General features: G+C 35.8%; 4 protein-coding genes across 6 annotated transcripts in view; 2 read left to right on the forward strand and 2 right to left on the reverse strand.

Moving 5' to 3' along the window:
• LOC108364403 (THAP domain-containing protein 5-like) overlaps positions 1-23,407 on the reverse strand; it is a 26,788-nt gene extending 3,381 nt beyond the window's left edge. Inside the window, exons 1-3 of the mRNA XM_017618079.1 lie at positions 23,396-23,407; positions 6,940-6,950; positions 2,270-2,280 (exon numbers count right to left, since the gene is read on the reverse strand). The gene's annotated coding sequence lies outside the window, so the exon portion shown is untranslated. The remainder of the gene's footprint in view (positions 1-2,269; positions 2,281-6,939; positions 6,951-23,395) is intronic.
• LOC108364398 (p21-activated protein kinase-interacting protein 1-like) lies at positions 1,415-3,030 on the forward strand. Of its 3 annotated transcripts, none has more exons than XM_017618071.1 (5): positions 1,415-1,541; positions 1,670-1,828; positions 1,885-2,394; positions 2,451-2,527; positions 2,594-3,030. In XM_017618071.1, exons 1-5 carry the CDS (start codon positions 1,494-1,496, stop codon positions 3,015-3,017), a joined length of 1,218 nt encoding a protein of 405 aa, XP_017473560.1. In that variant the 5' UTR covers positions 1,415-1,493; the 3' UTR covers positions 3,018-3,030. The 3 variants fall into 3 exon arrangements, with proteins under 3 accessions (XP_017473560.1, XP_017473559.1, XP_017473558.1); XM_017618070.1 differs by having other exon boundaries at positions 1,441-1,479; positions 1,608-1,828; XM_017618069.1 differs by having other exon boundaries at positions 1,442-1,499; positions 1,628-1,828.
• LOC108364407 (histone deacetylase 6-like) lies at positions 4,029-14,643 on the reverse strand. Its single transcript, XM_017618083.1, has 10 exons — positions 13,975-14,643; positions 12,585-12,770; positions 12,398-12,528; positions 7,690-7,873; positions 7,487-7,623; positions 7,269-7,403; positions 6,504-7,204; positions 6,374-6,435; positions 6,243-6,330; positions 4,029-5,039 (listed from the first exon to the last, which is right to left on the reverse strand). Exons 1-10 carry the CDS (start codon positions 13,975-13,977, stop codon positions 4,663-4,665), a joined length of 2,004 nt encoding a protein of 667 aa, XP_017473572.1. The 5' UTR covers positions 13,978-14,643; the 3' UTR covers positions 4,029-4,662.
• On the forward strand, positions 17,841-20,330 carry LOC108364400 (solute carrier family 35 member E1 homolog). Its single transcript, XM_017618073.1, has 5 exons — positions 17,841-18,458; positions 18,761-18,969; positions 19,023-19,148; positions 19,222-19,461; positions 19,537-20,330. The coding sequence occupies exons 1-5, from the start codon at positions 18,125-18,127 to the stop codon at positions 19,789-19,791; spliced, it is 1,164 nt and encodes a 387-aa protein (XP_017473562.1). The 5' UTR covers positions 17,841-18,124; the 3' UTR covers positions 19,792-20,330.

Genomic DNA, 23,407 nt, shown 5'->3' on the forward strand with positions numbered 1-23,407 from the left:
ATATAATCATGTAAATTCATCGAAACCAAAAAATATCTAGAATTTCACATTTGTACCGACTATTTTGTCTGCTCATCTCTAGATGCATTTTAAATCAGCTGATCGTGACATCATATGGCGTATTTTCTGATTTGTGTTCAATGCTATTTAAATACATGTAATTAGCGAAAAAGAGACTCAAAAATACAAGGCGTATTTAACAAGGTGGTGTTGGCCGTATATAAGTAAAAAATTACACTAACAAATTATACGCTGATGTCCATACTGTCATTGGTATGAGTTACAACAAACACATCATTTTGACGTAATGGCCTCCACGGCGAAAAACTCAGCTGTCGCCCCAACACCACCTTGTTTAATACACCTTGGGTGGTGCTGTTTCATCAGCTGTGAGTAGCGTTTGATTGCTAAAATTTTGTATTTCGCTAGTGAGTGAGTGAAAACGTGAGAGTGTTTGTATTTTCTGTCCCCCTTTTTCCTTCGGGGCAAGGCGAATTTATACAAGGTGGTGTTAACAGAACAAAAACAAAAATTACAACAAATTATACGCTCGTTGACAATCAGTACAAAGCCAAATTACAACAAACACATGATTTTGACNATTATACGCTCCTTGACAATCAGTACAAAGCTAAATTACAACAAACACATGATTTTGACAAAAGGTACAAATTCGCCGTGAAATCAGCGGATCCGATAACATCACCTTGTATAGATTCGCCTTGCTTCGGGGAAGAATAGCTGAAAGATAGCCCGCTAAAAGCAAAAACAAAATACAACTAATTGTTGTATTTGTTGAATCGATACCACCTTAGTTGCGTTCCCCAACTTTTCTGTGTTAAAACCTGTAAACTGTCAAAAAGCAAAAGAAGTCAGAGAACTGAGTACGGGAACGCTTTCTGGTAAATTCCTGTTAATTCTTGCAACTTCTTGCGAGTTAGGGAACGCAACTCTTAGTCCCTTTCAGACACGTCAAGTCTTGCTTTCAAGTCTGCTCGTTCGTTGCCGAAGGAGGTGAGAAGAGAGGGGAAGAGTACAGTAGCTCGTTTCTGTAACAATTCTCTACCAAGGCGAATTGAGGTATGAATTCGCCACCCTGTTCTCTACTGGTAATTAGTAGGTGAGAGTGACATATTTTCTCTACCAGTAGAGAAATAATCGGTAGAGAAAAGTTACAGAAACGGGCTACAGATACCTCCGTACCGTCAATTCGCTTCAAGTTTTCTTGTCTCTTTCGATCTTTTCGTTGCTTCCCATTTAAAGAACCAAGGACTTGAATTCAATTAAAGTTGGCGCGTGTGGAAGCAAATAGAACACAAAAGAGAATGCGAAAAAAACTGCTTTCAAGACTTGACGTGTCTGAAAGGGGACTTATATATATTCGCCTAGCTTTCGTTCATGCTCCTAAATGTTTCATTTTCATAACATTCCCCACGTGCGAGTTAGTTGTCAACCGGTGTTAAAAAAGAAAATATTGGAGAAATTCCGGAGCTATGGAGGTAATTGTTGGAACCTATGAGGAGTTTCTTCTAGGCTATAAACTCACAACAAAGGATAATAACTGTTTCGTACAGTCGTTTGCGGATAAATCCCATGCGGGTCCTTTNGAAATTCCGGAGCTATGGAGGTAATTGTTGGAACCTATGAGGAGTTTCTTCTAGGCTATAAACTCACAACAAAGGAAAATAACTGTTTCGTACAGTCGTTTGCGGATAAATCCCATGCGGGTCCTTTGAAATGTGTAGCAGTGCATAAGCATTTTGTGGCCACTGGCGCTACAGATGATCGCATCTTCTTATATGACATGCGTTCGCGCAAACAAACTAACGTAAGAAGCAGTAATGATGAATTTGTCGAAGATTTTTCCTACTTTCATTATTTCAGATCATTTTGTCACATGAAGGCACGATTAACGCCTTGGCTTTCACGCCCGACAGCTCTCACTTGATATCAGGTGGCGGTGATGGACGTATGATTGCTACTCGCCTAAATACTTGGGCAACAGAAGGTAACTGGAAAGCGCACAAAGGGTCAGCAGTCAGTCAAATCAGTTGCCATCCCAGCGGTAAGTTAGCTTTGTCCCTAGGCGCTGACCGCGTTTTGTGCACTTGGAACTTGGTCAAGGGTCGAGTAGCATATAGAACAAATTTAAAAAGTCGCAGCACTTTGGGACTACAACCAGATTGTCTTACTTGGTCACCGACTGGCGATTATTTTATACTTTGTGGGCTACGTGCCGCTGAGATCTGGTCAATAAAAACCGCAGATGTATTATTGAGTCAGAAGACACAAGAAAAACCCATATCAGTTTGTTGGGTGTCTGACGACACGTGCTTAGTGGGCTTAGAAAATGGTAAAATACTTTGGCTCATTGCAACAGATTCAGAACAAGAGGTAAGGACGGTAACAAAAATCATTAAATAAACGAGTAAATAAATGGGTTCTTTTAGGAAAAGCTAAGCGCAGCCCACAGCTCAAGAGTCAAAGCTATGGCTTTCCATGAAAATACCTTAATTACGGTCTCAAGGTTTGTAAGCAAAAGTTTTGCATAAATTTTAGTAATGCTCAAATAAAGTAATTCTACTTTTTTCAGCTCTGGTGAAATGAAAGCCTGGAAAGTGAGTGTCGACAAGAAAAAATTTACACCGTTGTGCACAACCAACATAGGTTGCCGGCCAACTTGTCTTAGTATATTGGATCTAACGCAATTTGGTGACGAATATGCAACGAAAAGCGCCTCAGATGATGACACAAAGCAAACAAGTATTGCTACCAGAAACAGCGAAAAGCAGCCAGAACGTGGCGTTGTTACTATTGAATACGAAGAGGATGAAAATGATGTACCGGAGAATGAAAGCAATAAAAGTGGTTCTAGTTGTGAGCCTAGCTGTAGCCAAGAAAAGCAAAAGTCGCGAAAAAGGAAAGGAAAAAATTTAGAGAATGTACCTAAACGAGAAAAGGAACAAGGAAAACCAAATGGACCGTTACACAAGAAACCGAAGAATAAAAATAAATAAAAAAGTTATGTAACAAATTTTGTTTTAAATCTACATAAGCGTTGCATTAGAATCTCTAAAATATAGGATATACATGCATATATTGTTCTGCAAATCGCCACTGAGAAGTGGGAGCGGCAAGTACGTACAAAATATAATGGGATAGGTAGAGGTAGAATTTCAGGTCAAAAATTAGTAATAATAATAATAATAATAATAATAATATATAATAATAATATTATTATTATTATTATAAGTACGTACAAAATATAATGGGATAGGTAGAGGTAGAATTTCAGGTCAAAAATTAGTACTGTTAGTTTATTTTTAAAAACTCTACAATTTGAACATTTTCGCTTTTGCTTAAGCGATGACTGATAGTATTAAAAAGCAGAGGTGCCGAAAAAGTGTTAATAGTAAAATTGTGTAACAGCCCTTCAATGCTAAATAGTGAATAATTTCTTGTACATCAGAGCGCTTCGCTAGTTCTTTTGTCAATGAAATGATAATTCTCAGCTTAATCACATCTTTTTCTATGTTTTATTAAATATATTTTGTATGTTAAATTCTCTTTTTACACTCGTAAAAACAGTCAGTTTAATTATAATTGCTCATTTTTTACATATATCGTCGTTTAAAGTGCAAAACCGCGTATCAACAAAATGCAAAACCGCGTATCAGCAAAATGCAAAACCACGTATGTGAGGTTCCATAAATTATTTTTTAGAGAGTAAAAACACTCATATTTCTAAATGGTTCTCTTTTTTTTATAAAGCAATCGCATTTCTGGCTAGTATATTTAAGGACGAATGGATAAGGATTGGGCTAAGAGCTTGTGTGAGCAAATCCAATTTTTGGCAGCCAATGTCAGTTACGCGGTTATGCAGAATGACGATACGCGGTTTTGTACTTTAAACGACGATATGTATATCGAACAATTTTGAAATACGAGTGTTTTTACTTTCTAGAAAATAATTTATGCAACCTCACATACGCGGTTTTGCATTTTGTTGTTGATACGCGGTTTTGTACTTTAAACGACGATATGTATATACACGCGTACGTATGAACATGTGTATATCCCAATTTGTTTAGTTAAGAATATATATTTGCAGGTATGTATAAGGTAAATTAATCAACTATTTTGTTTGTAAATAAAAATTAAACATTACGTTATAATAGTGTAATAATATAGTAGTTTGAGTTTTATGAAATTCTCTTAACAACTTAACTAAAATTTCGAAAAAGTTAGTTGCATTAGTTAACAATGAAATTGGTATTGCAGACGCATATACATTCATATTTTTCAGCCAACATTCTTCAGAGCCATACTTAAACTAGCCAGCTCACAATACAAATAGTGCATTTGTTTATGTGATTTGATTTAATTTCTGTTGCCAAGTCTTTGGTTAGTTGTATAATTTTGTTTTGTTAATAAAAACTTATAGACCATTCAAGTCCTTGTAGTCAATACAAGTGGATTTACATATGTTTACAACTAATATATAAATCATCAACTTGATAAAAAGTAATACATCAATTTAAAGTAAAGGCGATAAATCAACGGCCAAAGATACTGGGTAATAAAATGGAAAACATGTCGCAATGGTGGAAATGAAGTACATAAATAATTTTGCACTGTCTTCAACAGTAACAACAGACACTGTCAGTTGCTGTGGTCAAGCTGAATGGTAAATGTATTTGCATCAAACTCATCGTCTTCATCATAATCTTCGTCGTCATCATCGTGGTTACTATTGCTAAATTTTGCTGGATACGACCATGCCATATCCTCGCCGAACTTATGTAGATGTAGTAGATTTTTATATATATGCAATTTACTATTATCAATATATGCCTCGCAAGGATAGCACCAAACGGACAAATCACTGAAGCTAAGTGCCATGGGATGTGCTGTTTCGATGCTGTGCAAAAGCATATGTTCCATAACATAACGACCGCAAAGTATTTTGTAACAGCTCAAACATATCCAATTCTCGGTCGTTGATGAGCATTCTTCGCATGGGGCATTGATATCTATGGCTAAATATGGAAAAGTGCGTGAAGAGAGGGTTTATTAGAACGATTGGTAATTTTTAAATATACGTACATATTTAGGCGTTAACCGAAAACTCCGGAAATCATAAAAGGAAGATGAAAGTGAAAGAAGCCTTAAACATAAAGACATATGTACATACACGCGTATGATGTACAAAATAAAATAGAATGCATGCAAAAATAAAACGTACTGGATTATATGCATAATCATATACATAAAAGATATGAGTGCTAATAAATGCATGTAGATAGTTAGGACACAGAATTACAGTTATTTTGTTTGTCATTTAATCTATTTTCTACTAATTATTGATTTGACAGGGCTTTTGAAGAAAGCGTTGTGGACTTCGATGAATTAGATATTGAATTTTAAATATGTAAGTCTAGGCTTCTCTTATTGAGCTTACTTCAACTACAATTTGATAAAAACCATCCTGCCCAATATTTAAATTGTTTTTTTTTACAGATCACAACACCAACATTCAGCAATAAGGTAAGCTAAATACAATTAATTATTCTCGTCGCATGCCACAGATGTACAGATACATGAGTGAATATGTGTACAAAAGTATGAAAAAGAACAAGTAACTGAAGGTATTTAAAATGATCAGCAGGATTATTTTCTTAAACTANAGGCTTCTCTTATTGAGCTTACTTCAACTACAATTTGATAAAAACGATCCTGCCCAATATTTAAATTGTTTTTTTTTACAGATCACAACACCAACATTCAGCAATAAGGTAAGCTAAATACAATTAATTATTCTCGTCGCATGCCACAGATGTACAGATACATGAGTGAATATGTGTACAAAAGTATGAAAAAGAACAAGTAACTGAAGGTATTTAAAATGATCAGCAGGATTATTTTCTTAAACTAGAAAAAGTCTTAAAATTTTTTATAAAACAGGTACCGAGTACCCGAGGATTCTGAGTATCGAGTTTTCAACTTTTTCGAGTTTATGAAAATCTCCTAAAAGTATAAAAACATGACTCAGCCTTACTATGGGCACTTTCGCCAAAAGTGAAAGAAGCAAAAGCGAAAAAAGAAATTTTTCAAGCCAAACGTATTAAGCAACAAGTAACAAAAATAGTAAAATTTTGAAACAAACCTACAAGTTTCAGAACACGACATTGAAATCATAGTGAAATAATGCTTTCAAACAAAACAAAAGACACGCTGCTTACTTTTCGGCGCCTCCTCAGGGCGCAATTGTTTTAAATGAGGACATGTTTTTAATGGAACAACGGCGAACATTTCGTTACTTTGCAAAGCCTGAAGATGAATTTTAATATATTTTTTTATTCGTTTTTTTTTTTTTNAGCATAAGCTCATCGTAGACGTAGCATACGCGTATTTTCGGTGCCAACAATTTGGTTTCTAAATTAATGAAGCAGATATTAAATTTGTTTGCTATAAAGTATGCTTACTTTTTGGCAAATAAATACCATTTTTAAGAAATCTTAAACGTTTCTCATTTTGTGCCACAACTTCGGGTTGTGTTACCGGCGCTGTGCCTCTGGTTGGGAAACGCTCTGGCAGAGGTTTGCCGCCAATGAATAGTCGACCAACTTTGTGCAACTTTGGCTGGGGATTCACATTATTCAGCTCCTCCATGGTATATACTGGCTGAATTTGCAGACAACGCCAGTATGTACGGTGCGCATAAATGCAATTGAGTATTGTGTCTTGTATAACTTCGCTTGGTGGCTCCAACTTCTCCACCAGTGTAGGGCAGGTGCCACCCAGCAATGTACGCAGCGTGAGTGCTGCACCCTCCGATAACGAATCAAGGCAGTAGCCGCCTTCCAAGACGACGGCGACACGTGATTGAGCTAACTTCATTACAGAATTCAGCATATGAGCATAGAATGCGGGTGTGACCTCCATTTCGCCTTCGGGACAACCCAAGGCTGCATCATAACCCGCCGATATAATAATCAATTCTGGTTGATATTCTATGGCCACGGGTATTAATAATTGTTGGAAAATGGCCAAGTAATCGCCATTGCCCATTTTAGTTTTATTCAATGGTACATTAAAATTGTAACCCATGCCGTTGGCGTAGCCGATGGCATCAAAATCCGATTCCTTAAGATTAGGCCAGAAGGTGCCATGTTCAAAGCGATGAATGGAAAAGTAAAGAACCCTAAAATTAGGCAACAGAAATGGGCCTTATTTCGAAAGCGATTTATAAAGTTAGTTTTAGTCACCTAGGATCATTGTAGAAGAAACGCTGTGTGCCTTGTCCGTGATGTATGTCCCAATCCACAATCATTATTTTACTTAACTTCAAAATGTCCAAAGCGTATTGCGTTGCAATTGCCACATTGTTGAAGAAACAGTAACTGGGGAATATACATACACATATATACAGCGTTGAGTGCTTTCGAAACAACATACAAGTACAAGCAAGTGAATTGACAAGTACCCATTGAATTCAGCTTTCATCGCATGATGACCCGGTGGTCGAATAATAGCTATGCCATTCTGCACATTACCGGAAATTATGTTCTCAATTAAATCAATGGTGCAACCTGTGGCCAATAGAGACAATTCAAATGTGGACTGAAGGGGTAGCAAAGTAAAATAATTATTACTCTTATACTAATTGCTACTCATTGTAATACAAACCGGATGTAAGTAAATTGAATCGAATTTCGAGCTCAGATCTTCCATTGCCGTTTCATCTTGCACACCCGAAGTCTGCTGTAGAAGTTCATAGTGGTCGGAGCTATGCAGTAGAAGTACTTCGTCTTTTGTAGCACGGCGTGAAGGAATTTTCTTACACTGGTCAATTAGTTGCAGTTCTTTGCATCTAGGTTTTATAAGAAAAAAAACAAAACATGAAAACGTATTAAGCCTTTAATGGATTTGAAATTTTGTCTTATACCAAGACTTTAATGTTAAATGCATGAAGCAATTTAAATTTNTGGAATTTTCTTACACTGGTCAATTAGTTGCAGTTCTTTGCATCTAGGTTTTATAAGAAAAAAAAAACAAAACATGAAAACGTATTAAGCCTGTAATGGATTTGAAATTTTGTCTTATACCAAGACTTTAATGTTAAATGCATGAAGCAATTTAAATTTTTCTAGGATGGCGATGTTCCACTAAAACCATACTGGTATTCGCTATCGTTATACCAAGATAAACTTTGAAAGGGCAATTATCAATACCGTTATCGCCATAATACATTTTTTTTGTTTTCGATAAATTCATCAATACCGCAATCGTACTAGCATTTNCGTTGAAAGGGCAATTATCAATACCGTTATCTCCGTAATACCTTTTTTTTGTTTTCGATAAATTCATCAATACCGCAATCGTACTAGCATTTGTTATCGATACTATTATCCATATACCTAGAAATCGTTTAGGTCGCCTTTTATTAATACTGTTAAAGTTATCATCCGCACAAACGTGGCGGTTTCACCACACTCATACTTGCATTCATTTTTATAAGCTTTTATTTAATTGATATTATTCTTGATACACTAAGATACACTTAAATGCGGAAGCATCAACACCAATATCGACATGTATATTCATNCGTTATCGACATAACTAAATGATCGCTTCCAAAAATTTATTTATTTGTTAAAGTTGTCATCCGCACAAACGTGGCGGTTTCACCACACTCATACTTGCATTAATTTTTATAAGCTTTTATTTAATTGATATTATTCTTGATACACTAAGATACACTTAAATGCGGAAGCATCAACACCAATATCGACATGTATATTCATCATCACTTTCGATATATTTATTTATCGAAGTAATCATCCACATAAATTTATTTTTTAATACATCGATATTTGTGTACGATACCGATACTTTGCTGTTGTGACACGAGTAGGCAATAGGTTTGTTCGTCGAGCAAAAAATTTGTACGAATTTGTACGAATTATCACGATTTTTGCCCAAATCGCGTTCGTGCAGACCAAAAAATTATCCAACACTCAAAAATTGTGAGAGCAAAGTGACAGTTCTCTTGGAGAGAAGTTGCAAATTCTTGCTGGAANATTGGCACCGACATTTTTAACAATACAAATTTATAGATACTGTCATTAATAAATGTCTGAAAATGTCACTACTTTTTTGCGTATTTCTCTCTTGAAAAAAACCATGAAAGCTGCTTAATTTTTCTTCTTATTTTTAATTTGGAATATTATAAATTTTCATGGAGCTTTGCATTTTGAGAACTTTTTGGCTAGGGTCAAATGAAGCTTTCTACCGTGCAGATCTAAATTATGCCCCTTATTCTAGAACCCGAATTTTCGTAATTCGTAGTTACGCTACGAAAAACGAAAAATCCAATGCTGCAACCTTTGCCGAAGCATGTGCAGCATGGTTGCCACTCGCCAACATTTTTTTCTACCAAAATCTCTTAAGAAAGTTACCAAAAGTTACCAAATCTTCACTACCAAATTCTTCACTTCTTCACTGAGAAAAAAATATATGTACTGAATAAAACTGCTATATTTCACAACAAATGTGTATATACTTACAGCCGGTTTCTGTGACTTAATAAATTCAATATTTTTATAATTTGTCAATTTTTGATTATTTATCAAGAACTCTCAGTTCTAGCACAGAAGTTTAAATCTATTTTCTTGATAAATTATCAAGATTGAAAATGCTATTGACAATTATAATAGTAATTATAAAAATATTTTTCTTACAATTAATTGTTGCATGTGCCGTTATTCTCATTTTCGTTGTTGGTGTTTCCGACAGGGTAGGAGTATGATGTCATGTGGAATGATTTTCCATCATCCCTTGTCAAATTTGGTTTGGAAACAAACCGGTTTCGACGTTGTGCCAATTTCAGTATCATTTTTCGTCCGGAATGTGCCGATATTTGCGACTCACGGAATAATGGCACCGGCACACAAAAAAAAAAAGATGCGGGTGCTTTTAACCGTCCGTTTGACTCGTACAAAATTTCGAGTAAATTGCGAAATTTGCAAATTTTTTGCTATTTTTTCGCTTTTTCATAATTTAGTGTACGTGTCAAACGGACCTCAGATTTGAATTCAGTGGGTCGAAATACATGTGGGTAGGTGGGTCTAGTAAAAAGCATGCTACATTTTTTTTTGTGCCGGAATAATCAAAACGATTTATGGACCTTACCGAAAATTGCCAGATGGCCACTATTAAAATTTGAGATGGTAGAATTTAAAATTTATCGCAAAAATTCGAAAGTTGTTTTAGTTGTTGTTGTTTAGTTGTTGTGAGATGACTCTAATTTTAACGAAGTAATTTTGTAGAAGTGTCGGTAGTGCTGCCACTGAAACTCGAAGGCCTTTTATAATTACGCACATGCAAAACATAATCCATTTCTTTCTAGTAATGCAAATAGATATTTAGTTGCAAAAGTTACCAAAATGAAATAAAAGTTACCTAGTTACCAAACCGTTTAAAAGTTACCACTTTTGGTAGAAAGTTACCAATTGTGGCAACCATGATGTGCAGCAATGCCAGCTATCAGTTGTTTTTCGAAGATAGCGGAATGAAGGAAAACAAAGTGGGAAGGAATTAAAAAATACTAATGAAGTACTTATTTATAGTACAATTGTTTGATTTTACAAAGTTTGAAGGAAACGATGGATTCTATTGCATTTGCAATTATAGCAGCGGAGAAAGAGCGCGCTATGGGAATGATTTCACAAAGATATGCAGAGCTGTCTGGCATAGTAACCATGGGCGCATCTATGTCAGCTTCTGGTTTAATTGTGGAACCACAAGCCAGAACTCCTACTATGCCTGAAGAACTGGTTCTAAATCCAGTTAATGCAATAACAGATTCTTCCAAGCCATTGAAAACCTGCATTTTGTTAGGTCCACCACCTGTTGCGCTTGCTTATGCCTTCGGCCACGCTTAGGCATTATAACCCTTACTAAGTAGAATTCTCCTTTCTGTGTTGCCGGAGAAGAGGGGCTTCCGCATGTCAAAGGTATGCAACGTTTCTTGTGCATATCACTCCGGAAACGCCGTCCACAGTATCTTTGTGCAGAACATCTTTTATCTCGCCTCCGACACAGAATGGTTTTCGTACAAAATTACGCAAAAAAGCTTACTCGTTCGTTTTCAGGCATGCCATTGTTACGAATTTCGAAAGTTCGAAAATACGATTCGAGTTGCAGCATACTATTTCTACGATTCGTAGCAGAATAGGGGTGTATATAAATATATCTGCTATTTTACAGATTTTATTGATGTTTGTCAGAAGTGTGTTCAATTTAAGCGTTAAGACTTATCTGCATCACAGTTTTAAATGTCAATGGTTGTATTATACTGATTAGAGATGGGCACGGGCCCGGCACGAGTGCAAAATCAACTTTCAAAAACACGCACAAGCCCGCAAGTTAAGAATTTTAGCGGGGCCCGGCCAGGCACGACGGGACACGCCCCAGCCCGGTAATAAAGAGCCAACTTTTATTGTATGTATACATATGTACATATTTTTAATTTTGTGTTTATGTCCATATGATTATTTACTTAAGTGAACCAATCAAAGATTTTTATAATATATTTTCTGGGAAGTAGAAAAAGTGGAAGGTATTTTATGTATAGATATGGGTTGCGTTCCAGATGCTTCCCGATTTGCAGGTTTTTACAGGAAGTCGTTCCAGGTGACCACCTCACATAACGTTTATTAATGGAGAAGACAGCTGTTCCTGCAAATCGTGAATACCGTGAAGCATCTGGAACGCAACTATATGTAAACAAAACTACTAAGTATCATATATTTTCTATCGGTTTCCAAATATTTCTTTTTTTGCTTTTCTCTTATCAAAATAGTTTTAAATATGTACTATTGCCCCTTGTCAAAAGCCCGGCCCGTGCCCATCTATAATACTGATATGATCTAAAATGTATGCACTTATGTACGTAATAGTTGTGTTTAATGAGCTGTTCTAGGTTACGTCAGGTTAAGATATATCACCAAATTGTGTTTCATGAGGATTTTTCTTGCTCTATCTTGTTCTACTCATGAAACAAGAGAGCCTGCACTCAATGGAACCAGAGGAACTTAAAGGACAACTTTCAGCACCACCTTTTTTTGTTGCCGTAACTTAGAGCAAGCAAACACACATTTTACAATTACGAGTTCTCGAGAAATCAACGGTTCAGATCGGAGTTTCTCTAACACACACATCCTGCTCTAACTTGATCTGCTCTGCTCTTTTTTCAGTCTCATTAAACACAACTAATATGTAAGTGCATGCACGCATACCTGCATATGTTAGTTCCAATAAATAAAGATTTTTTGTTAATTCCCAATCTGACGTAGCTAAACACAAATATCTAGATATTTTCAATCAAACTTACCTCTCCAGTACTCGAACGAATCGTTCTGGCCTTTCTGGATGATTATCATCCCAAAGGCAGCGATGCTGTGCCATAGACTCATCGTAAACAATGCCAGTTGGCATTTGTACAATTGATTTAGCGCTTACAGCCTAGAAATACGATATATTAGCAGTTAGTAAACCAATCAACATAAATAACAGTTTACATTTTGGAAAATATCTTTCACAACTTGATCCTGTTGGTTTTGCTCTTCCATTTTAAGTAATTTTGCTTTGCGTTTAGCTTCAAGTAGCGCTGCGCTCGGCTTGCTAGCTGTGACTGCAGATTTGACCATTGCTCGAGTTTGTATTTTAGCTTTTTGCGCACCACGACGAGTAACGATGGGAGAGCTCTGTATATTAGTGTTATAAGAGATTAAAGAAAGATAATAAGAAAAAGCTTGCTGATTAGTATCAGTAATATGTACAGATGTATGTATCCTATGTAAATTAACACCCATACCAGACAATTAGGACTAACGTAAAATATGTAAAATGTACAAAGAAAATAAAATTTTAAAACAATAGGTGTTCACTGGGTGCCGTGATCTTATATACTGCGCTCTACAACAATTCATCATTGCAGTGTCGCCTAATATTATTTCCAGTTTCTCGATCCAAAACCAAATAAGCGCAAAGCTAATTTCGTGGGTGTAAACAATTGGGTGGTTCACAAGGTGTCGTACTTGTCGTATTCTTGTATGTTGCAAAGTTGTTAACGGCAAAATAAATGTTTAGATGACTTGAAATCACCACCAACTATTTTTTAATTGTGTGAAATTTCATAATAAAACTTTTATGTTAGCTTGCGAATTCCTTAAATATAGTTTTCGCCGTTTAAAGTTTATGACATACAACAGTACGACAGTATACAACGCCTTGTGAACTCCCTAAATAAGTTTATTCTGATTTTTATACATTTAGTATAGTTTTAAACCCAACATACAATAGATGAGTTATTTTGAATTGTACCACAAACCAGTCGCGTGTCCGTTGCAGAGACGCTACGCTGATAGAAAGTAACAAATTGGCAGAATTAATTGTGTATACATATTTGCTTTTAAATTATAATGCTTGAATATCTTTATGAATGCAACAGACTAATAACAGTAGTGTTCATAATGTTTCCAAATAATTACAAAACGGTATGCGAGCCCTAACTTCTTTACAAATACCATGATTTATAACATGAGTTGGATCTTTTTATAGCCCACAAACTGATCTTCGTATACAGAAAAATTTCTTGTAAAAGTTGTTACACTTTATGATCATCTAAGCCAATTGAAATGTTGAAACCGGTTTAGCATAAATAATATAATCTGCACAGTGGTTCAATGCACTACTCGCACAAGGCTGTAGTTTGCAAAACTAGTTCCCATAGGCGGCAGGTAGGAGAACCAAGCTGTAAGATTCTTATAAAAAGTGTATATACTTGGTCTATTATAAAATCTTACAGCACTATTTATGGAAACTATTCCATCCACTTATACATATGTTTATATACATAAGAACAAACCAAAGGCTCTTTAATTCGTCGGAGTTTATTGTAATGCTTACCATTTTCGGACAATCTAAAACAATTTCTACTGCTTCTCGTCACCGTTTTTCACCAAGCATTAATATTGTTTGCCCTTCGTGTTTACAAAGACAAATTTGGTTCAAATATAAAAAAAAGCTCTAACGAAACCACATTTGTAATCGTATTCTATTGTAATGCAGTTACAAGGTTAACAAAACTACTATTTCACGCACCGAGTCACCAAAACCAACCAAGAACGTGTACGCTAAACTGGAAAGATGTATATCTAAGTTTATTTGTTTTATTTTTACTTGGTTCTGCGCTAAATTATTATATTAAATTATTTTTTCAGCTCCAGCCGCTGCTGAAACGCGCCTAATAGCAAAAATTCCAACACATAAGCGCAAAAATAGCTACACGTTTTATTCCTGCTTCTTCTTCTCATTCACCCCAGGTGTATTTGTTTACATTCTTCCCAGGTGCGATTTTGCATAATTTTCACTTCTTGTTTGTGCACTTCAATTTTCCATCCGATTCAGCGTCCAAATATATCACGGTTAATTCGATTTTAACCTATTTTCCAGTCCCTAAAACTTGCACGTATATGAAAAATCGTCTAGTTATAAAAATTTATTTTGACAACTAAAGTCAAAGTGACACCATTTCAGAAAACGATAGGGACACGAATTTCGATACGATACCATATCGATACTTTTGGCATTCGGTACCGATATTTTGCTTTCCATTTTATTAAAAAAAAACGCGAAAATGAAGCAAGGAAATTTGTTCAATGATTTCGTTAGGAAATAACGAAAATGGGGGGATTACGATAACCGGGGCGAAAAATTTTGAGTTTGCTATTGGAAAGCTGGGCTTCTCCACTTTTCAAATATACCCGCTTTCAGCGGTCATGGCCTTCTAGTTTTCGTGTTGAAAGTTATTTTTTAGACTTTTTTAAAATATTAATATCTTATGAACTACATAACCGATTACAAAAAGTAATGCGTCAAAATAAAGATAATTAATGTCAAGAATGATAGAATACAAGATTGCGCCAATCGAGCTGAGAGCAACCGGCCGTGACGTCAATAAATACCAGAATGAGAGAGCAAGACGAACTCGACAAGAAAAAGAGCAAGCATCGGACAAAAGGCAGTATTGCCAAGTTTTGAATTTGAAAAAGCACCAAATTTTTATTGGAGTATTTTATAGACTTTATATGCATACATAATTTTATTGTAAGGATGCCGATTCAAATTAATAAAAATGAATGTTTCTTGCACGACGGTTGATTTCTCCTGGCATAATTGAAGGTGCTGCCACATCACGATTGAGAGAATACAAAGATTGCGCCGATCTCGGACCGCTATTCCTCTCTTAACGAATTTGACAGAATCGTTGTTGGCATGACGTCACACTGGTGCAACTTGTTTACGTTTTCCTTGCAACATTTTTTCTTCTTCTTCCATTCTTGCTCACGTTTTGGCATTTCTCTCTCGCAATTGCACCAGTGTGACGTCACACAAAAGTTATTCTCAAAAATCCTCTCTGATCGGCGCAATCTTGTATTCTATCATTCTTGCTTCCACATATTTTGTTGTCGCTTATGATTGTCACTGTGCCATGATTTTGTTTAAATGTTTGTAAAGTTGCTTACCACACTTACAATTGCTATAAATTTTGCTTCCATTTTTTTAAAGATTTTCTAATTTGGTGTCTTCAAACTAAAAAACAAAAGCACCAAAAACGCGCCAAGCACCAAACCCACTAAATTGGTGCGAAAAGCATGAAGTTGGCAACAGGGAATGTAAACAAAAGTATTTTATGACGTCAGTGATTAGGTGGATGCTGTCAAATCGACGAAGAGAGGGTTAGCGGTCCGCGAATGGCGCGACCTTTCTTTTCTGGATCGTGAATTAATGTATCTTTCAGTTCATTTATCTAGTTTATATTATTTTTCATATCTTAAAGCCAAAAATATTAACAAAGTAAAAAAATTTCATATTTTTTTTCATAAAATGACTTTTTTGAAAAAATTGCGTGATTAATGCTAAAGAAATATGCATTACTAAAAGAGTACAAGTTATTACCTTTAATTTAGTAAAAATATTTTACTATGATCTGCTTTTGAGGCTTGAGAATTCAGTGATAACAAAAATTTAAATGCATTTACAAACAAGTGACAACCTTATATTTACTGAGGGTCAATTCCCCTTCTGCGTTATCGTAAAGCGATAAAAATAACACCTTTACTCCGCATTTATTTCGGTGTTAATTTTATACTTTTCACTTCACTTCACAATAACGCAGAACGGGAATTGACCCTCTGTAGTTTATTCACATAAGGTGCCCTCTTCTCCGGCAACGCAGAAAGGATAATTTCTGAATTTCTTTATTCATTCTGAACGTTTGGAATAAACTTTTTTGTTTACTTATTCTTTAGAACGTTCCTGATGATATGTTAACGTATATTTCAAAAGCATTCTGTTTATTCCGGCTGTGAAATGGGATTATCCGGAATGTATAAAGAAACGTAGCCTATATAAGGTGGTGTTGATGGCGAATTTAGATTTTCGCCGCGGTACTTCCTAATGTAAAAATGATGTGTTTGTTGTAAACAAGACGAATTCATTTTACAGCAAACACATCATTTTGACATTAAGAAGTACCGCGGCGAAAATCTAAATTCGCCATCAACACCACCTTGTATAAATTCGGCTTGATTTTGACCTTAATTTAGGGTTTACACCAGACAATATGGTCAAGACAATCATTTCAAAATGATGTGTTTGATGTAAACACGGCGAATTCATATTACAACAAACACATCATTTTGTAAGTACCGCGGAGAAAATCTAAATTCGCCAGTAACACCACCTTTTATAAATTCGTCTTGGAGTCAGCCAAATTTTTTGTAGTTTGGTATCGATATTTGGAATATCGAGTCTTTTTAATTCGATATTAATGGGTACCCGATATTTTTACAGCGATACTTTAAACCATATCGATACCATACCATATCGATACTATCGGTTCGATATCGTGTACCTAGAAAACGATTGCGATATGTTCCCTTTCAGATATGTCATNCTTAGGGTTTACACCAGACAATATGGTCAAGACAATCATTTCAAAATGATGTGTTTGATGTAAACACGGCGAATTCATATTACAGCAAACACATCATTTTGTAAGTACCGCGGAGAAAATCTAAATTCGCCAGTAACACCACCTTTTATAAATTCGTCTTGGAGTCAGCCAAATTTTTTGTAGTTTGGTATCGATATTTGGAATATCGAGTCTTTTTAATTCGATATTAATGGGTACCCGATATTTTTACAGCGATACTTTAAACCATATCGATACCATACCATATCGATACTATCGGTTCGATATCGTGTACCTAGAAAACGATTGCGATATGTTCCCTTTCAGATATGTCATGTTGGCCAACACTCAACTTTTGACGCACGTAAGTCCGTCACTGCTCACAGTTTTATAACCCTGCGTTTACGCAAGGCAAGACAATTGAGAATATGTATTGATTGTCACATTGTTTGTCTAAAGTAGGCGTCCAGACAATAAACTGTCTTCGAAAGGTCAAAGACAGTGACGAATACATCAAGAGAAGTGTGAATATATAAGTAAAATAAATGTTTTGCTATTGTATCTGCGAAATTGACTTGTGTAAACCCCCATTAGGAACAGCTGATTTTTGTTTGCAGACGCAACACCTTCATTGTGGCGTATCTCTACGTTACGTACGCCACTTCGCATACTTTTCCGTAATAGACGTACAAGTACCCATTCTGACGGGCCTATTATGTTGTGTCGTATTCCATGATCCAATTCTAATTGATTCATGGTTGTATTGATTCGCGTTAATGGTGCATAAACGGAACATGCGAGATTATTATGTGAGTAACGATTCGATACTTCGAGTCTACTGAGTAACGAATACATACGGTTTGCTACAGCTCTAGATAATAAACCCTGGCAACTCTAGCCATAAAATTTTGCAAATTTTTGTTTCTCTTCTCCTTCCTTATTAATAATTAAAACAATCTGCCGAAATTCAGTTTGTGCTTCCCGTATTTCATATTTAATTCAGGGAGATGTGCTAAAAAGTGTTTGAATATCATTGGAATACTGGGTTGCGGGAGTGATTAAGTAGTACAGCAAACAAAAATGCGCACTGGATTAAGAAGCGCCTCATCCAGACATGTCGTGGCGGTTATAGTCCTATGCATTATCTGGTATCTGATATCCTCTAGCAACAATGTTATTGGCAAAATGGTATTAAACGAGTTCCCATTTCCCATGACGGTGACAATGATACAACTGTGTAGTACAGCCTTGTATAGTGGACCATTCTTTAATCTGTGGCGCATACGAAAATATCAAAACATTTCTAGAGGCTACTATTGGCGCTTGATTATTCCATTAGCGCTGGGAAAGTTTCTTTCATCCGTCACATCACATATTTCACTATGGAAAGTACCAGTTTCCTATGCCCATACAGGTGAGTTGTAACAAATGGATGGCACAATGCAGCATCAATTGAGTGCCGATGCTAATCTACTCATATCGCTTGACACGTTGGCCAGTTATCATTGACGTGTTAAGCGTTGTAAAAAAAAAAATAAAAACAAAAGCGCTTGGTACTTTGCAGATATTTGTTTGGTTAGCTACATATATATTGAAGTGTATGTACTATATTTTGTTTCGTAACTAAACTTTGGCGGTTGTTTTTTAATTTTACTTTCTCTACAATTTGTTGCTTGTTAATATATAATATAACATGTGTTACAAAATGTGTTTCAGTTAAAGCCACCATGCCACTGTTTACCGTAATCTTGACACGTTTCCTATTTCGTGAAAAGCAACCCACTCTAGTGTATCTCAGCCTAGTACCAATTATAACGGGTGTTGGAATTGCTACCTTGACTGAGATTTCATTCGACATGATTGGTTTGATAAGCGCACTCATATCGACAATGGGATTTTCACTGCAAAATATCTTCTCCAAAAAGGTAAAAACCGTATTTAAATACATAAAAAAGTACTTTATAAAAAAACAATTCAGGTGCTGAAAGATACGGGAATGCATCATCTGCGGCTTTTGGAACTATTAGGAAAATTAGCGTTATTTATGTTCTTGCCAATTTGGTTTTTTGTTGATAGTTTTAAAGTTGTACAACACCCTGCTATTGTAAGTTCATTCCTCGTTACCAACATTAATTTATATCGCAATAATAAAAAAAAACTAATATTTTTTTCTTTAGACAGGATTTGATTATCGGGTAATAGCGCTTTTGTTCACTGATGGTGTTTTGAACTGGTTGCAGAACGTGGTAGCGTTTAATGTACTTTCGTTGGTCTCACCCCTGACTTATGCGGTTGCCAGCGCATCAAAAAGAATTTTTGTGATAGCTGTATCACTGTTAATTTTAGGGAATCCTGTGACGTGGTTAAACTGCGTCGGCATGACTTTGGCCATATTCGGCGTGTTATGCTATAACCGGGTAAGTTTTTTGTTTACCATGCATAATGACTATGACAATGCAAATTGTAAAAAAAAAAAAACAAACTACTTGCAGGCCAAACAGGTGTCTAGAGCGTCAGAGACGGTATTACCTCTAACACAAAATCATCGTATTAAATACGAGCCACTTAACGGAAATCTGGATCCCTACTATCAAGGGGCAGTTACGAGCAGCGTAAATGGTTTCACTAGTAAACGTGGTGAAAAACAGTATCCTAATGTAAATACAGTTGCTGCAAACAGCCTGCTGACTAATGGAAATATGTTTCCAAATGGTAGTACGACAACGACCCGTTTACTTTTTGTTTGATTTCGTAATTAAATTGCTTCCTAGTTTTAAGTAAAGGCAGACTTAAGGAAAGCTTAGTTAGATAAATATTTTGTTGAAGCATGTGCATGTGTGTAAATATGGTATTTTTATACAAACAATTTCAGACATTACACAAGAGTCTCGAAACGGATATAAAATCAATAATACAAGAACCCATTTGATATGGGCGAATACTCTTATACTGATTTGTTTTATAAGATTATTAGAATATTATCAAAATATGTTATAATAGTAACCAATAATTTTGCATACATACATATATGTGCATACATATGTATACGTATGTAATTTAAATTATATCTCCTTCCCAGAGAGAATTGTAGCAAATGATCATACATAAGAGTTGTCTATAAAACAGGACCAATTTTAAGGAATTTGAACTGAGATGGTTTATCGCCGTGTGTAAATGTTATAAAAGCAATAAATCAATATGACCAACTATAAAGTAAAAACGAATTAAACTAGTTTTCCTTACCTATAATATAATGTCATTGTTGTTGAACTGACAGTCTTAAGAGAGGGCAGGGAGTCGTATAGACTCCCAGACCACTGCAGTGTTTTTCAGGCTGAGATATATGCAATCCATATGGCGGCAAGGTTGGTGGGCATGATGGACTTAGCTCCATCTAAACTTGCCTTCGTTGTTGACAGTCAGGCGGCTATCAAAGCCTTAGGGTCGGCACCTCCGTCCAGCACTTCCTTTGCGAGTGTCCAGCACTTCGAGGAAAACGCCTCAAGTTTCTTGGGGACCACTTCTTCGAGAATCTGGATATCTTGGGGAAAGCTCCTCTGGAAGGACTGCTAGGATTCGCCAGAAAATCAAAATGGTTCGAAGACATGTAGGGATAGGCTTGGGGGTAACCCCCATGGGCATCACAATGGGCCTCTGCGGCCTCCGAGTGAACTCTTTTTCAGAGCTGCCCGTTTAACCTAACCTAACCTAAGAGAGGGCACCATTCGGAAATGCCGCTGATTGCGTGGCCACTTCAATAGTATTTGATATGTTTTAATTTTAAGTCGCTCAGCTAAGTTGATCTACACTTGTGGCTGAAATAATAGAAATATTTTGACCAGTTTTGGCTACATTTCTTTTGTTTTTTAATGTGTAATATTTAATAAACTGCATATAAATGCGCATTTTAAGCTATATGCAGTTTATTTTATAATGAACCAAACTTTTATAAAAAAATATTATTTCTGCTACCAGTATACATAACGCGCATACTTTATATCTAGCATTTCTTTTTTTTATTTTGAATAGCCGCATTACATTGAATAATATTTTTTAAAAGTAATTTTCAGTTATCACTCAAGATATTTTGTTCAACGACTTTCAGTTATATATGTATATTAGACTGCATCACTCGCCATACAAAAAAAATCGGTACTGTTTTCCCATTGGAATTATAAAATCTATTATATTTTAAGACGCCCACCAAAAATGCAGTTTTATTATGAATAAAAATAGTTTCTTAAAGATGTTTTTCAAACAAATNATGTAGTTTTATTATGAATAAAAATAGTTTCTTAAAGATGTTTTTCAAACAAATCCCCTCAAATGACAAAACGTTTAAGCTTAAAAAATTTACATAAAAAAAAATAAAAAAAATTACGGAATCGTTTCGAGACTCTTGTGTAATTGAAGGAAGCAAAGCAGTGTCTGTCGTGGATGAGGATAAAAATCTCTATAAAATAACAAACATTGATGATTAAGTAAAATGGTTCTATGAAGTTATAAGCAATGCACTTGCTCTGTTTGTACTACTACGCAAAAAAATAAACAATGACTATCCCAGCTGGTTCTCAAGGGAACTCATAATTAAAATAAAAAAATAAAAAAGAGGCTCACGTCACTTTTAAAAAGGAAAAAACCCGATATCGTTACCAGATGTTTAGTAATTCGCAGTCCGAGTGCAAGAAATGAAAAGAAATTAAGTGCACAGTGCTATCCGAACTACATATCTTGATAAAGTTGAAAGAAGCATACAAACAGACTCCTAAAACATTTTGGGGCTTTTTGAAAAATAACCGACGGAGTGACGTCGATATTCCATCAACCATGGTGTGGAATGATGTTACTGCGAGCTTTGGAGCAAACGTTAGTAATCTGTTCGCGTCCTTTTTCGAAAGCGTCTATAATACACCTCGATTACAAATCTCTACCGACGAACTCCAAGATAACGACACAGCCAGTGGCTGCATGGATTCTGGCATATCGAATTTCGAAGTTCGATTTGATGATGTTTTCACACAGTTGTCGACGTTAAACATCAACAAGGGCGCTGGACCCGATTACCTTCCAAACATATTTTTGAAATACTGCGCTGTCAGTCTCTGCGAACCTATTACACACATTCTGGACAAATCCCTAGAGACAGGCAATTTTCCATCTGCCTGGAAAATATCTTACGTTACTCTTATACATAAAGCAGGTGATAAATCTAATGTTACAAACTTCAGACCAATATGTCAAAATTCGTTGGCCAAATTGTTCGAAAAAATAATTCTTCCACAGTTAACATTTGCATTCAGAAACATAATTACTACTAAGCAACATGGATTCCTCGGAGGCAGGTCTACAACCACAAACCTATACATTTACATCGGCGCAATTCTCCACCCGTTAAGGGTCACTGTCAAGAGAGTACGACGTTGTATCTGGAGTCCCGCAAGGGTCACACCTTAGCCAAATTTTATTCAACATTTTTATAAACGATATCGGTGATAGCTTCAACTCTGAATACTTATTATATGCGGACGATCTGAAAATATATAGAGAAATTAGTAGCGAACGGGACAAATACGCTCTCCAGAATGACATATGCAAATTGGAAACCTGGTGCAAGTTGAACAAGTTTTATTTAAATGTCGAAAAATGTGCAGTGATCGCCTTCTCGCGATCTCATAACCAATCACCATCTGTATATCAACTAGGTGGACAGCGCATACAAATAGTTGAAACAATAAAGGACCTTGGAGTAATCGTCGACGACAAACTAACTTTCAGCAAAGATATTAGTTATATAACCCTTCGAGCATAGAGAATTTGGATTTGTGTGTAGAACCGGCAACGAATTTAGGAATGCTTTTCTCCGCGTTTGTTAGGCCAATCCTAGAGTACGGGTCGGTGATATGGTCCCCCTACACGCAGCAACAAATTAACAGCATCGAAAGAATACAGCGTAAATTTTGTAAATTTATGCTTTACTTCACACATGCCGAAAATACTATGACTGTTGATAATATCTACAGCCAATTCAATGTCTCCAATCTGGTGAAAAGAAGACAAGTGACTGACCTGACCTTCTTTAAAGTTGTTAATGGTATAATTGATTCTCTGGAAATTCTAGCTGAGACTGGTTTCATTTGCTCAAGGGCGGAACTAAGAACCAGGAGGCTTCTGGCTGTAGAAAAATCCACTAAAAACTACGTGTTCTCCAGCCCAAAAATAGAATCAATCGCCTGGTTACCAACTACTCGTCGAACATCAACTTCTTCGGAGCCTCGTACTCTTCATTTCTTGCCGACATCAAAAAACTTGTATTACAATAATGTACATTTAATTATCTAGTAATTCCGTTACTAATTGAAATAA

The sequence above is a fragment of the Rhagoletis zephyria genome, unplaced genomic scaffold, assembly GCF_001687245.7.
Source record: "Rhagoletis zephyria isolate East Lansing unplaced genomic scaffold, Rhagoletis_zephyria_1.1 Rzeph_scaffold_01551, whole genome shotgun sequence".
NCBI lineage: Eukaryota > Metazoa > Arthropoda > Insecta > Diptera > Tephritidae > Rhagoletis > Rhagoletis zephyria.